Source organism: Euphorbia lathyris, chromosome 2 (assembly GCF_963576675.1).
Source record: "Euphorbia lathyris chromosome 2, ddEupLath1.1, whole genome shotgun sequence".
Lineage (NCBI taxonomy): Eukaryota > Viridiplantae > Streptophyta > Magnoliopsida > Malpighiales > Euphorbiaceae > Euphorbia > Euphorbia lathyris.
Genome location: NC_088911.1, coordinates 114,676,573 through 114,692,229, shown reverse-complemented (window position 1 = coordinate 114,692,229; position 15,657 = coordinate 114,676,573). Strand labels below are relative to the sequence as shown.

Genomic DNA, 15,657 nt, shown 5'->3' with positions numbered 1-15,657 from the left:
TTTCTAAGTCTCAGCAATCTATTTCTATCCAAACCAAACAAATCCAAACAATTAAACGATTTTCTAGTTAAACCTAAAAGACGTGAATTAAATCTGAATTAAAATAAGTTTTTATTAAAAAGTGTTCCTTGTGGGTTCGATATCTTTTATTACTACAAGCGTATACCGTGCACTTGCGGAAATCGCTCAATAGAGTCCCTTCACAAGAATCAGACATGGGATTTAGTCACACCACCTCCATGGAGAAAGATTATAACTTGCAAGTGGGTTCTCAAGATGAAGGAAGGGATGTCACCTGCATGGGGAGTCAAGTATAAGGCTAGAGTTGTTGCTAGAGGCTTCAATCAAAGAGATGGAATGGATTATAATGAGATATTCTCACCAGTAGTCAGACACACCTCTATTAGAGTGTTGCTAGCTATCGTTACACATCAGGATTTAGAGCTTGAGCAACTTGATGTAAAGATAGGCTTTCTGCATGGAGATTTGGAGGAAGAGATATACATGACCCAACCAGATGGTATCCAGATTCCTGGAAAGGAGAATTATGTTTGCAAGTTGAAGAAGTCCTTGTATGGACTTAAGCAGTTCCTAGGCAGTGGTATAAGAGGTTTGACAGCTACATGATGCAGCTGAGCTACACCAGGAGCCAATATGATTGTTGTGTCTATTACAATAAACTGGAAGATGAGTCTTTTATCTATCTAGTGTTGTATGTAGATGACATGTTGATACTGCAAGGAAGAAGCGCGACATTCAGAAGTTGAAGGGTCTTCTCAATGCAGAGTTCAAGATGAAGGATTTGGGTGCAGCTCGGAAAATTCTGGGAATAGAGATTTACAGGGACAGAAGCAAAAGGAAGCTTTTTCTGTCACAGAAGGGCTATATTCAGAAGATTTTGTCAGGATTTGGCATGTCTACCGCAAAGCCCATAGATACTCCTAGTGCTGCAAGTGCACGTCTGTCTATTGCTTTTGCACCTAATTCTGCTGAAGAGAATGAGTACATGTCTCGAGTTTCCTATGCTAGTGCAGTAGGAAGCTTGATGTATGCAATGGTCTGCACTAGACCTAATCTTGCACAATCTGTTAGTGTTGTTAGCAGGTTTATGGGTGAACCTGGCAAGGAGCATTGACAAGCTGTGAAGAGGATTTTTAAGTACCTAAAAGGTACATCTGACATTGGTCTCATTTATAGAGGTGATACAGGGTGTTTGGTAACAGGTTTTTCAGACTCTGATTATGTTGGAGATGTTGACAGTAGAAGATCTATGACTGGTGTAGGTGCCACGGCCTCGCCCGAGCGGACCGGGGGGTGGACACCGTTGACGGCAGATGCTGTGATTGGCGCCGAAAGCAACCAATCGCGGAATCAAGCTGCTCGGCAGGACCGGAGCCTGGAGTATGGAAGAGTCGCCACCCACGAATGGGAAAATGAACATCGATCCCTTGCGGGAGACCGGTGTGGGTTCGGGAAACTTAGGTACGAGCCGAGAAGGCTAGCTCCTTTCCGGAGAAAGGCTACTAGGCACCCTGACATCGCCCGTTTATGAACCACCGGCCTCCTACTTAGCGTGTTAGGCGATAACGGACTAATCGCATATTTCTTTAAGTTTAAAATTCATTTGAAACCTTTTCTTTCTCGCTTTGAAAACCGTTTGAGCATGTTATTTGAAAGCCACTTTAGTAAAGAATCACCCATTTTGCGTAATTTTAAAGTATACAGGAGAGAGAGGGGAGAAGAAAGAATTGATTTATTCACAGTATGATGTTATGCTTTAGGCTATACACTAACTCTAAGCTAATCTCATTCCCAAAAACGAGTTTATTTACATGGTTCGTACCTTAATCGCCGTTGGAACGATTTAGGTACGTTTCAAAACCCCGTTAATTTACATAACATCGACTCGAATCGCCGTTGGAACAACTCGAGCGCTTGAAAACGTGAGATAAGAAGCTTTAACAAAAAAACGTGATTAAACATACAAGTTCATTTATTTTTGTACAAAACCATTTAGACAAGAAAACGATTCAAAACTCTATTATTTACAAATAGAAAACGATTTTAATTACAAGGTTCGCTTAATCCGCCGTTGGAACGGATTAAGGTTTTAAAACGTGAAGTTTTGGAAAACCACTCGGAACCAAAAAGAAGTCAAAAACTCTTATTTACATTTTGAAAGTCTCCAAATGCCTTTAATTTACACAATTAAATTGAAGTCCTTTTGTAGCTTATTTTCCCCAATTTCACTCTCTTTAATTTTCATAATCACCACAATTAACAAATCAAGGCCAAATTCACCCAACCAAATATATTTGAAATATATACATATATACGAAAATAGAGTGAAAATACATATAGATATACATTTTTATCTAAAAATAAGGATATATCCATATATAAAAACAAGTAAAAGATACTATACGATATAATAAAGAAAGTGAAAACTACTAAATATAATACATTTTTATTCTAATTCAAGACATGTAAAAAAAATGAACAAAGTTCATAAATATGAAGAATAACGTTTAATTCCAAATGGTTTTAAGTAATAAACATATGGAAAATAACTTCCACCCTAAATAATAACTAATATAACTTTAAATGAGCCAAAAAGCTATATATATATATATACAAATATAATATTTTACAAAACCAAATCAAAATGAATTAAGTTCCAAATATGAAATATATAGATATATAATACGTAATTAATAGTTATAGGACTCAAAAGTAATTTTTAAAAATATATTACATAGTTATATACATATATATACAAGTAGAAATATCAAAAAGTTGAGAAAAGAGGGTTAAAAGAGGGATTTTCGGATTCCAGCAGATTTTACCGACAGAAAATCCGTCGCTAATCTGCTGTTAGTGACAGAAAAGGCAGAATATCAACAGCAGTCCCTATACTTTCCAGATTTGTTCAAACACTTTAGATTAGATCTATTCTATCGTTTTGGACCTCCGAACTACCCAAATTGGATCATAGTCTATAACGGAGACTCCTAAAACGAGGTTTTCTTTTAAAACGTTATTTAGAAATGTTTTCCAAAACTTATAATTACAACGTTTTTTTTAATCCCGAACTACCTTTGGATCGGATCACGGTTCGTATTGGGATGTTAAACGAGGTTTTTATTTCAAAACAAATCCAAGCGTTTATTTAATACGAGACAAAAAATTAAATAAATACGGAATGTTAAATAAAACGTGATAAATAAATAACTAGTTAAATAAATAAAACTATCACCTTAAATAAATAAAACAAATAAAATGAATAAATAAAGGAAATAAATAAAACGAGTCTAGTCCTCGGATAATACCTCAAGATCGGTATTGACAGCTGAAGTCGGTTGATTCCACGAGTTACGATTTTTGTGTTTTTCAGTGTTTTTAGTAAAATTTTAACTTTTAGGAAATTCGGATTTTTTAGGAAAAAAAATGTTTTTTCCCAAAAAAATAACTTTCTCTCTCTAAAAAATGTTTTAGAGTGAGAAGCTCCCAAAAATCCTCCTCCATTCTTGCATGGGGATCCGTGCTTTTTATAGGCACGGATCCCAAAATATTTTGGGCGTAGCCCGACGGGCGTCGGGCTACGCCCAAAATGGTTGGGCGGACGCCCAACATCAGTTGGGCGAACGCCCAACTTTTGTTGGGCGTACGCCCAACTTCTGTTGGGCGCGCGCGCCCAACCATCGTTGGGCATTCGCCCAGCGCCGTTGGGCGTCCGCCCAACGAATGTTGGGCGTACGGCCAACGTAGGTTGGGCACGCGCGCCCAGCTGCCGCGGGGCGTGCGCCCCGCGCTGCTGGACGCGCGTCCAACTACCGTCGGACGCGCGTCGACTGCCGCTAGGCGCTCGCCCAACGTCGCTGAGCACTCGCAACCCCTACAGACCCCCCTCGTGATTTTTATTTTATTATTATTATTTTTTTAACTTATCGGAACCAACCGTTTCAACCGTCTTGTTATGGGTTTTCGTCACAGGTCCTCCGACTCGGTGTCTACAGTTGCCCCTACTTTCCTATTTTGACAGTGATGTGTGTGTTTTGAAAACGTTTTTTCGCTAACGCAGCACATGCACTGGAAATATATTAAAGTAAGAGACACATATAGAGTAGGAGGAAGAATACCTGATCTCTGCACCGCACGCTCCGGCCTTGTCTTCAGTCTTCACCTTTGGCTATCCCGCCTTTGCCTTTAAATCGGCTACCGGTGGATGCTTTCCTTGGGGACCCTCGTCTAAACCAACCGTGGGTAAATGGCTCTTTCTAGCGACCCTAGTCGTCGACTGCGGGTAAAAAAAATGGCTCTTAATAGCAACCTCGATCATCGACCGTAGGTAAGATGGCTCAAAAGCAACCTCGGTCATCGGCCGTAGGTAAGATGGCTCAAAAGCAACCTCGGTCATCGACCGTAGGTAAGATGGCTCAAAAGCAACGTAGGTAAGATGGCTCAAAAGCAACCCCGGTCATCGACCGTAGGTAAGACGGCTCAAAAGCAACCTCGGTCATCGACCGTAGGTAGGATGGCTCAAAAGCAACCCCGGTCATCGACCATAGGTAAGATGGCTCAAAAGCAACCTCGGTCATCGACCGTAGGTAAGATGGCTCAAAAGCAACCCCGGTCATCGACCGTAGGTAAGAGGTTCAAAAGCAACCCAGGTCATCGACCGTAGGTAAGATGGCTCAAAAGCAACCTCGGTCATCGACCGTAGGCAAGATGGCTCAAAAGCAACCTCGGTCATCGACCGTAGGTAAGATGGCTCAAAAGCAACCCCGGTCATCGACCGTAGGCAAGATGGCTCAAAAGCAACCCCGGTCATCGACCGTAGGCAAGATGGCTCAAAAGCAACCTCGGTCATCGACCGTAGGTAAGATGGCTCAAAAGCAACCCCGGTCATCGACCGTGGGCAAGATGGCTCAAGAGCAAAAAGGCTCTCTTTAGCAATTTTGGATTTTAACATCGTTGTCTGTATTTTTACTGGAGCTAACGTCTCGGGTATTTGATTTGTTGATAGGAACGTCCTTATCTCTTCGTCGGGAACATTTTAGACTAAAAATTATTTTTCCATTGACTGTTGTCTGTATTTTGACTGACGCCACTGTTTTGTAAAATTTCGGCTGTCGTCTGGAGTCATATCCTTAGGGTATTAGTCACTGCCTGGCAGAAATGCAGGCTGAAACGGACTGCAAATCGGAGGTCTGTGCACTTGGTAATTAATTATTTACTTTTTACCTTTATGTCACGTCGTACCTTTTTCGCTATTTACGGGAATGTCATTCCCTTCTTCTATATAAGGTGGTGGGGTTTCATTTCAACCCCACACCTTCTCTCTCTTCTCTCTCTCTCTCTCTAGCACTAAACTTAGAGCATTCTCGTGATGGGTTCGGATAGATACGATGGCACGAAGGGTATGGAGGCGGGTTTTGAGGACTTGACTAGAGTGGCTCCTTTTCAGAATCCTGCTTCTCATTTGAGCCGGACCAACATCAATCCGGTAAGTACCCCCTTATTCTTTGTCCTTTGACACGACTTCTAGGCTTTAGCAGCCCCACTTTGAACGTCATTTGCATGCTAACCTTTAAGCTGCTTAGAAGACTCTTAGTTAGAAAATGCGAATTTTTATGCACGTGAGCAACGCTTTATGCTTTTTGTTTGTTGAAAGAATATAAACTATATGCATGTGAATAACAAAAATACGAACAATGCATGCCCATAGTAAAAACGTGAATAGTGCACGTGAATGGTAAAAAACGTGAATAGTGCACGTGAATAGTAAAAACGTGAATAGCGCACGTGAATAGTAGAAAACATGAATAATGCATGCTAACCGCAAAAAACGTGAATAGTGCATGTGAATAGTAAAAACGTGAATAATGCATGCTAGCCGTCTTACCTACGGTCGATGACCGGGGTTGCTTTTGAGCCATCTTACCTACGTTGCTTTTGAGCCATCTTACCTACGGTCGATGACCGAGGTTGCTTTTGAGCCATCTTACCTACGGCCGATGACCGAGGTTGCTTTTGAGCCATCTTACCTACGGTCGATGATCGAGGTTGCTATTAAGAGCCATTTTTTTACCCGCAGTCGACGACTAGGGTCGCTAGAAAGAGCCATTTACCCACGGTTGGTTTAGACGAGGGTCCCCAAGGAAAGCATCCACCGGTAGCCGATTTAAAGGCAAAGGCGGGATAGCCAAAGGTGAAGACTAAAGACAAGGCCGGAGCGTGCGGTGCAGAGATCAGGTATTCTTCCTCCTACTCTATATGTGTCTCTTACTTTAATATATTTCCATTGCATGTGCTGCGTTAGCAAAAAAAACGTTTTCAAAACACACACATCACTGTCAAAATGGGAAAGTAGGGGCAACTGTAGACACCGAGTCGGAGGACCTGTGACGAAAACCCATAACAAGACGGTTGAAACGGTTGGTTCCGATAAGTTAAAAAAATAATAATAATAAAATAAAAATCACGAGGGGGGTCTGTAGGGGTTGCGAGTGCTCAACGACATTGGGCGAGCGCCTAGCGGCAGCCGACACGCGTCCGACGGCAGTTGGACGCGCGTCCAGTAGCACGGGGTGCACGCCCCGCGGCATCTGGGCGCGCGCGCCCAACCTACATTGGGCGTACGCCCAACATTCATTGGGCGGATGCCCAACGGCGCTGGGCGAATGCCCAACGATGGTTGGGCGCGCACGCCCAACAGAAGTTGGGCGTACGCCCAACAAAAGTTGGGCGTACGCCCAACAAAAGTTGGGCGTCCACCCAATGAATGTTGGGCGTACACCCAACGTAGGTTGGGCGCGCGCGCCCAGCTGCTGGACGCGCGTCGGCTGCCGCTAAGCGCTCGCCCAACGTCGCTGAGCACTCGCAACCCCTACAGACCCCCCTCGTGATTTTTATTTTATTATTATTATTTTTTTAACTTATCGGAACCAACCGTTTCAACCGTCTTGTTATGGGTTTTCGTCACAGGTCCTCCGACTCGGTGTCTACAGTTGCCCCTACTTTCCTATTTTGACAGTTATGTGTGTGTTTTGAAAACGTTTTTTTCGCTAACGCAGCACATGCAATGGAAATATATTAAAGTAAGAGACACATATAGAGTAGGAGGAAGAATACCTGATCTCTGCACCGCACACTCCGGCCTTGTCTTCAGTCTTCACCTTTGGCTATCCCGCCTTTGCCTTTAAATCGGCTACCGGTGGATGCTTTCCTTGGGGACCCTCGTCTAAACCAACCGTGGGTAAATGGCTCTTTCTAGCGACCCTAGTCGTCGACTGCGGGTAAAAAAATGGCTCTTAATAGCAACCTCGATCATCGACCGTAGGTAAGATGGCTCAAAAGCAACCTCGGTCATCGGCCGTAGGTAAGATGGCTCAAAAGCAACCTCGATCATCGACCGTAGGTAAGATGGCTCAAAAGCAACGTAGGTAAGATGGCTCAAAAGCAACCCCGGTCATCGACCGTAGGTAAGACGGCTCAAAAGCAACCTCGGTCATCGACCATAGGTAGGATGGCTCAAAAGCAACCCCGGTCATCGACCATAGGTAAGATGGCTCAAAAGCAACCTCGGTCATCGACCGTAGGTAAGATGGCTCAAAAGCAACCCCGGTCATCGACCGTAGGTAAGACGGTTCAAAAGCAACCCAGGTCATCGACCGTAGGTAAGATGGCTCAAAAGCAACCTCGGTCATCGACCGTAGGCAAGATGGCTCAAAAGCAACCTCGGTCATCGACCGTAGGTAAGATGGCTCAAAAGCAACCCCGGTCATCGACCGTAGGCAAGATGGCTCAAAAGCAACCCCGGTCATCGACCGTAGCCAAGATGGCTCAAAAGCAACCTCGGTCATCGACCGTAAGTAAGATGGCTCAAAAGTAATCCCGGTCATCGACCATGGGCAAGATGGCTCAAGAGCAAAAAGGCTCTCTTTAGCAATTTTGAATTTTAACATCGTTGTCTGTATTTTTACTGGAGCTAACATCTCGGGTGTTTGATTTGTTGATAGGAACGTCCTTATCTCTTCGTCGGGAACATTTTAGACTAAAAATTATTTTTCCGTTGACTGTTGTCTGTATTTTGACTGGCGCCACTGTTTTGTAAAATTTCGGCTGTCGTCTGGAGTCATATCCTTAGGGTATTGGTCACTGCCTGGCAGAAATGCAGGCTGAAACGGACTGCAAATCGGAGGTCTGTGCACCTGGTAATTAATTATTTACTTTTTACCTTTATGTCACATCGTACCTTTTTCGCTATTTACGGGAATGTCATTCCCTTCTTCTATATAAGGTGGTGGGGTTTCATTTCAACCCCACACCTTCTCTCTCTTCTCTCTCTCTCTCTCTAGCACTAAACTTAGAGCATTCTCGTGATGGGTTCGGATAGATACGATGGCACGAAGGGTATGGAGGCGGGTTTTGAGGACTTGACTAGAGTGGCTCCTTTTCAGAATCCTGCTTCTCATTTGAGCCGGACCAATATCAATCCGGTAAGTACCCCCTTATTCTTTATCTTTTGACACGACTTCTAGGCTTTAGCAGCCCCACTTTGAACGTCATTTGCATGCTAACCTTTAAGCTGCTTAGAAGACTCTTAGTTAGAAAATGCGAATTTTTATGCACGTGAGCAACGCTTTATGCTTTTTATTTGTTGAAAGAATATAAACTATATGCATGTGAATAGTAAAAATACGAACAATGCATGGCCATAGTAAAAACGTGAATAGTGCACGTGAATGGTAAAAAACGTGAATAGTGCACGTGAATAGTAAAAACGTGAATAGCGCACGTGAATAGTAGAAAACATGAATAATGCATGCTAACCGCAAAAAACGTGAATAGTGCATGTGAATAGTAAAAACGTGAATAATGCATGCTAGCCGCAAAAAAAAACGTGAATAGTAAAAACGTGAATAATGCACGTGAATGGTAAAAACGTGAATAGTGCACGTGAATAGTAAAACGTGAATAGTGCACGTGAATAGTAAAACGTGAATAATGCACGTGAATAGTGTACAAAAAACGTAAATAATTAAATTAAACGCTTTTAACCCAAGTTAGAATTGGATTCAGCCCCTCGCAAGCACGCGGGAGAGTGGAACACCAAAGAATAATGAATTAATCAAATCCTGTACAAATGATCCTACGAATGAAATCTCAAAGAGTAACGATCCAAATCGAAAGGAACTTCCATGTTAGATTTAAACATAACCGAAAGAATAACTAGGTTAACAAAATTCTTATTAGACATACGCATAGAAGTGAGGCTCTCGCGGAGTAATGACTTTAGTTTGGCCTCTTTCCTTACCCGTACTGTTCCTTCCAGGTTATTGGCATTAGCGGGACTACCGTAGACATTCATATTTGGCATGCCATGCTTAGCCCGGTGGCTAAAGCCCGAGTACGAGAGTTGGGCTTCGAGCCCTTCATCTTGGCGTTGCCTCGCGCCAACGGAGTGTGCGACCGGTTCGGCTTGCACGCCTTATGCGAGAGATGGGTAGACTCGACCCACACCTTCCACTTCTCATTTGGGGAGATGACGATCTCGCCCCCGCGACTTCTCACTGCTGATCGGATTGCAGGGTAGCGGCACCCCAGTCCCGCTTTGCTTTGACATGGTGCGTCCTCGGGTTGACCGTGCCGAGATATCTGATCTGATCGGACCCGGAGTCTACACGGGTGTCAAGGCCACCCCGATGAAGTTTGTTACTACCTTCGGGCTATTGAGCCACAGGGATTTCTGTGACCGAGATGACACAGATCAGGCCACTCGCAGCTTCCTTCTGTATGCTTTAGGCGAGATGATCTTCCGCACCAAGAGCGGAACCATACATGCGGGTCTCATCTAGGCTTTCCGTGATTTGGACGCAGTGTCGTCCTACGATTGGGCGGGAGCTGGCTTGGCCTTTCTATACAAGTTCCTTGACTTGACTTGCCGGAAGCGCAAGGATTTCGGCGGTTACACCTTTTCCCTCCTGGTACGTCCTCTATCCTTGGCTTGTCTCTTTATTCTTTTCACGATTTCTGCTTCTGACATCAGTTTCTACGAGCAGGTTTGGGCCTATGAGAGGCGAATTCTTCCGAGCGCCCGCAGTAGTAGACCGCGCGCGGTTAGGCTTCCACTTATGGCGAGGTGGAGTGACTTTAATCTGCGCGACGAGAAGAGCCGGACGGTGGCACGACTCCTATCATGGATCGACACGCGGAGCTTGGGACAGGTGATCGTCTCCTAACTATGCTGGATTTTCATTTGATCTCGTCTGACTTTTCTTTTATTTTTCAGATTTCATTCAGATGGGACGACCTCGACTTTGGTCCCGATTATGCTTATGTCACCCGTATTCAGGGGCAGCAGTGTGTGCTCACTGGCCCGTGCGTGCGAGCATGGTATTTGGGCAACCAGAGCTTTACCGGGGTTAGCGCCACACATTGGACACCTGGTGAGATTCTTGTGTCCATGTTTACGGTGAGGATCATGTCCCTGCAGGAGATACGCAGCGAGCTGACTCGTCGATTTGTGGCTCGGGACGTGTGGGACCACGCGGGGCGTCGTGCCCATTATTTATCGACATTGTTGACTCTGTTGGATCCCCCCGAGGTTGCGATGGACATGGACCCTGCGGATGACGTGTTCTCGGCGGCGGCCGTTGCTGGAGTCTTTAGATTAGAGGAGGTTCCGGTGAGTGCCTGACTTATTTATTCTTTGTTTATGAGATAGTTAGTTGTATTCATTTTGCCTTTATTTGCAGGAGGGTTCCTTGAGGAGTGCTTGGACATCGGACTTTTTCGATGGCACCCGAGCCCGGACATCCGTGAGTGAGGCTTCTTATTATGCGGGTGAGTCCTCTGGTGCTGCCCGACCAGAGCAGCTCCGCCTTGGCACACCCTTCCCGATCCCAGAGAGAGATTTCTCGACGGTTCATTATGGCGAGGCGGGCGTAGCTTACTCCAGCGTTGAGACAGCCCCTTCCGTTTTTACCTCGAGGATGCCGTTCGATCCTCCTGATGCCTTGCATACTTCGAGGGAGACGTGTACCGATTACATGGGATTGTCTGGTTATTTCAGAGAGCAGCTCAACCTGCGCTGTGCCGGCCACCTGGTGAGCATTCTTATTCTGTTTTAGTGTAGTGAAATGTATGCGTGTGATGCACATATGTATGTATGACTTCTGTTGTTGTCTGTTTTGATGTTTTTTTTTCTTCTTTTTTTTTGCAGAGCGCTCTTCATGCGAACGAGCAGCGGTTCAGTGAGTCACAGAGGGATGTCGATGCTAGGGTCGGGCATGTCTATCGAGAGAGAAATGCTCACTAGTCGGAGATGATGCAAGTGGAGACCGAGGGGCGTATTGCCCCAGAGGAGATGCCGCGAGTGGAGACCGCGGGGCGCCTTGCTGCCGAGGAGGGTCGTCGGGTTACTGAGGAGGCCTTATCTGCGGAGCGAGCTTCTCATCTGAGGGACTTTGAGGACTTCTGGGATTTTCCTCCTTATTAGGCTCATTATTTGTAGTTCTCTCATTAGTATTACCCCGATGTATAGCTTGTATATAGGGAGAGGGGTGGATAGGACGTAGGCTTTTTATGTGAAAGAGGTAGGAAATGTATAACTCATGATTCATAATACAATGCATTCAGTAGATTATAATGATTCCAATCATCCTCTTCAAATATATTCATGCCTTTATTTATTTACAACCAACAGAAATACTTAGCCGCTTATACATTATTTTCATAATTGCTCAAGATATAACCACTGTTACCAGGACCCGCCCTTTTTGGTTTTCAGATCCCAGCGATTTTTCAACTCTCCTTTTATTATCCCGGAATTTTCAAATGAGTGTCCTTTCGGGTTTTCACCCATTGGGATGTCCCTTATTGTTGCATAGGTCGCCCTTTGCGGGTTTTCAACCTATCGGGAATTTTCATTTCTTTCTCTTTTTTTTACGAAAAGTATTTCTTAAGCCTATCCAGATTAGTAGGTTCGGAGAACTCCATGCCGTCCATAGTAGTTAGCTTCACCGCCCCTTTGCTTAGGATCTTCTTCACGAGGAATGGTCCTTCCCAGTTTGGCCTGAACTTTCCCCTAGGGTCGGTGTGCGTCATTTCGATCTGTTTCAGCACAATGTCCCCTTCTTTGATAGGGCTGGCCTTGATCTTTTTGTTGAAGGCTCGGGCCATTCTTCTCTGATATAACTGCACATGGTAAAGAGCCTCCATCCTTTTCTCGTCCACCAATGCTAACTGCTCATATCGCTTCTTCACCCATTCCGTCTCGGGAATCTCTACTTCTACTGCGATTCTCAACAATCGCTTTTCAATCTCAATCGGGAGAACGGCTTCGGCCCCATATACCAAGGAGAACGGCGTTGCCTGATGCGGATTCCGTGAAGAACCCGATCTGAGGGATAAGTGTACCCCGTCGTTATCAAGTAATAAATTTCTGGGTTTAAGTCCAGGTTATCGTCCACAGGATTTATTTCTGCAAGTACCGAATTACTAAGTCTCGGATGTTATCTAGGCTTAAGGGGTTTGAGTTGGTTTTGTTTAATTAATCTACTCCTAGGTTGGTTTGCACTAATCCTAACTAGATTATCTAATTCTGACTAAGTTATTCTAACCCTAACTAAATTACTCTACCCCTAATTAAGTTAAACTACTCCTAAGTGATCTTTTGTCAATGCAATCATCTAAAGGATCATGGAGGGATACGATGATAATGGAAATAGATTGTTTAAACAATTGGATTAAAATCTAAGTCACTTGTGTTCGAGGCGATTAACCCGACCTATCCTCCTAAAGTTCCTAGTTCGTGATTCCCTTGTAAGGCCGAAACTAGCTCTAAGGCTCAGTAATTTGGGCTTAATCTTCTATAGGGTCGTCAATCCTATAGGCACTGACTAGGTCAGATTCAGCTCGCAATATGTGCCAACTTGATTTTGGGATTATCGAATGAGTTAAACCAATCAAACAAAGCGTAAGACAAAGATTCAAAGCATTAAAACAATTGAAGAAACAAAACTATTATATTAATCAAAGATGGAGAACATTGTCACGAAGTTACAATAAGCCTAAGATTCATAGCATGTATCATAGGATAAACAAGTTATAAAAGAAGAAAAATCCCTTTCAGGGAACCTGTCAACCAATGCAGGCGTCTTCCTAGGACTTAAGGATGGAGCTCGAGCAATCCTCGGTGAATGGAGCTTCGGAGGCGTCTTTAATGGAGGTTTGAAGGTTTTGGAGGAGGTGGAGAGGATTTCTCGAGGTGGAAGATAAGAAAATTATAAAAACAAAAGATATCTAATTTACAATTGAAAATTCCTATTTATAGACGCGTCTCGGGCCTCGTTTTGACCTAATTTCGTGTCCTTGTTGGTGTAGGAAGACGTGGGGCCTAACGTGGCTTCGTGGGGGCGGAATTGGTCTTTTTGACCAATTCCCGCAGGTCTGCTCGCCGAGCAGGAAAGGCTGCTCGCCGAGCAGGATTGCGACGAGCAGCCCCTGCTCGCCGAGCAGGCGCCTGGTGGCCTGCTCGGCGAGCAGGCTCCTGGCACCCTGCTCGGCGAGCAGGACTCCAGAGGCCTGCTCGACGAGCAGAAATGGCCCGGGGGGCCCTGCTCGCCGAGCGTTTTCGCCCGAAGCGCGCTCGATCCGTACCGGATGACTTCCAAACCCTTTTTCGTCCGAACTTACACCTGCACATGCATAAAAACTCCAGAAAACATTAGTCCAAAAGCCGAATTGATCCGTCAATCGCTTATTTTGAGCAAACGCTTCGTTTGGTGCGACTTTTGACGGACCAATTAGCTTCAAAAGATAACGGAATTCTATTATGCGTGTTATTTCGGCCGTATTTGCCTAAATTGATCACAAAACGAGCCTAAACGACGAAAAGTAAATAGAATGCTTCCAATTTCTAACTAACTCACACAAAAGCATTTAAATGCGAGAATTGCTCGCTTATTAGCTAAATAAACCTAAAAACCGTCCTAAAACTGTACCCAAAGATAGGTGTTTTTGACCCCTATCAAACCTCCTCGCGCTTAAAACTTTACTTGTCCCCAAGTAAACTAAAAAAAAACTAAACCCGCCATCACAAGCAAGCTAGAAAACTTCCCAGTTTGACTAGGTGCTTGACACAATTTCGAGCATCTGTAATTACATGCATTCGAAAATACAAAGTAGAGACACGATATCCAAAAGCCGTATTTCAATTACAATAGGTCATAGTTTTAAGTAAAGGAACACATGTTCAATTGAACGAGCTTGAGGGGATCGCTAAGTAAAACACCTCACCATAGGTAGTTCACTCATTCACACAATTTTGGTGGCTAAAGTGTTTACTCTCGGCTTATATTCTTGCTTAGGATTACGTTGATTTTGAACGTTCATCCGAGTTCCTCTACTATGCTATATGACTCCGATGATATCAAAAACAGCCTCTAATTGGGGTTGTAATGTGGTTAGAGGGTTAAAGGTACAACAAAGGTTAAGTGTTCTAGCGCTACAACAACAAAGTTTAAATGGCTTTAGCAAATATGAAGTGATTGAGCTTTTTATTCGTCCCTTATTGTTTTCTTTTTGGGATGTTTTCTTTGAGACATTTTTTATTTTTCTAAGAACTAGGGAATGGAGTTCTTCCCTTTTGTTCGTCTCTTTTCTTTTCTTTTTCTTTTTCTGTTTTTCTTCTTCTCTCTTTTTTTTCTTTTGGGATAGTGATGCTCATTCACTTCTTAGCCTTTTGGCTTGCTACTATAATGCCATAAACAACGATAAAGCGCTAGAGAAAAACAAAGGCTCAATTTGAGCTTTGCAAAAACAAAGGTTAAGTAGCGAACCAAGTTGTGGTTCGCAAAAACGGGTTAGAACGAAAGAAAAATCTACAAACTACAAAAATGTCGGCTCAAAGGGGCTTCCTAGAGTGGATGAAAAAGAAAAACAAGGTAAAGAAAAGGTTAATTCTAATGAGGCTGATTCATCGTTTATCATCTCAAATCATTGCATGTAGGTTCAACACAGTATTAGGTGCAAAATCTGTAATCTTCCACAAGTCAAAGCATTCACACAAAAATGTCAAGAAAAAGAGCTTTTTGATGTTCGCTCTTAGGCTCAAATTCAACTCACAATTCTTTGGGTTTCAATTTTGTGTTTACTAGTTTTCCCCAAACTCAAGTTTAATATTACATGCCTTCAATTCTTAAGTTATCTACCTAAGTAATGATTTTAGCATTTCTTCAAAAGTAGGGTCTAAATGCAAACTGTAGCTCATGCTTTTACAGATACAAGAGTTGTGTCCCACACCTAAACTAGTTGTCATGCAATTTTAGATTCGGTTCTCAGCCCTCAAAGACAAATAACGAAGTTTAGATTCGAAGGAGGTTCACGGTTTTAGGTCCTAAACATGCAAAAACATAATAAAACGCCAAAACGCAAACCTAAACTAGACACGACGCAACAAAAATTTAAAAATTTATACAATTTTTGTAAGTTTGTCTACCCCTCCTCCTCACACTTAAAATATGCAATAAGTTCCAACATTGCATTATAAATCATGAAATACGAGTGTAAAAAGTTAGGGTGGAGAAGACAACTTACTGATCGGCCGGGGGATAAGGCCAAGGCATGTTGTAGCGCTCGCAGTAATCAGCC

General features: G+C 43.6%; 1 protein-coding gene across 1 annotated transcript; it reads left to right on the top strand.

The window, feature by feature from the left end:
* Positions 1 to 276: 276 nt before the first annotated feature.
* Positions 277 to 11,468, top strand: LOC136217388 (uncharacterized). Its single transcript, XM_066003990.1, has 6 exons — positions 277 to 572; positions 742 to 1,104; positions 1,198 to 1,279; positions 10,295 to 10,690; positions 10,761 to 11,111; positions 11,228 to 11,468. The coding sequence occupies exons 1-6, from the start codon at positions 277 to 279 to the stop codon at positions 11,321 to 11,323; spliced, it is 1,584 nt and encodes a 527-aa protein (XP_065860062.1). The 3' UTR covers positions 11,324 to 11,468.
* The last annotated feature ends 4,189 nt before the right edge of the window (positions 11,469 to 15,657 follow it).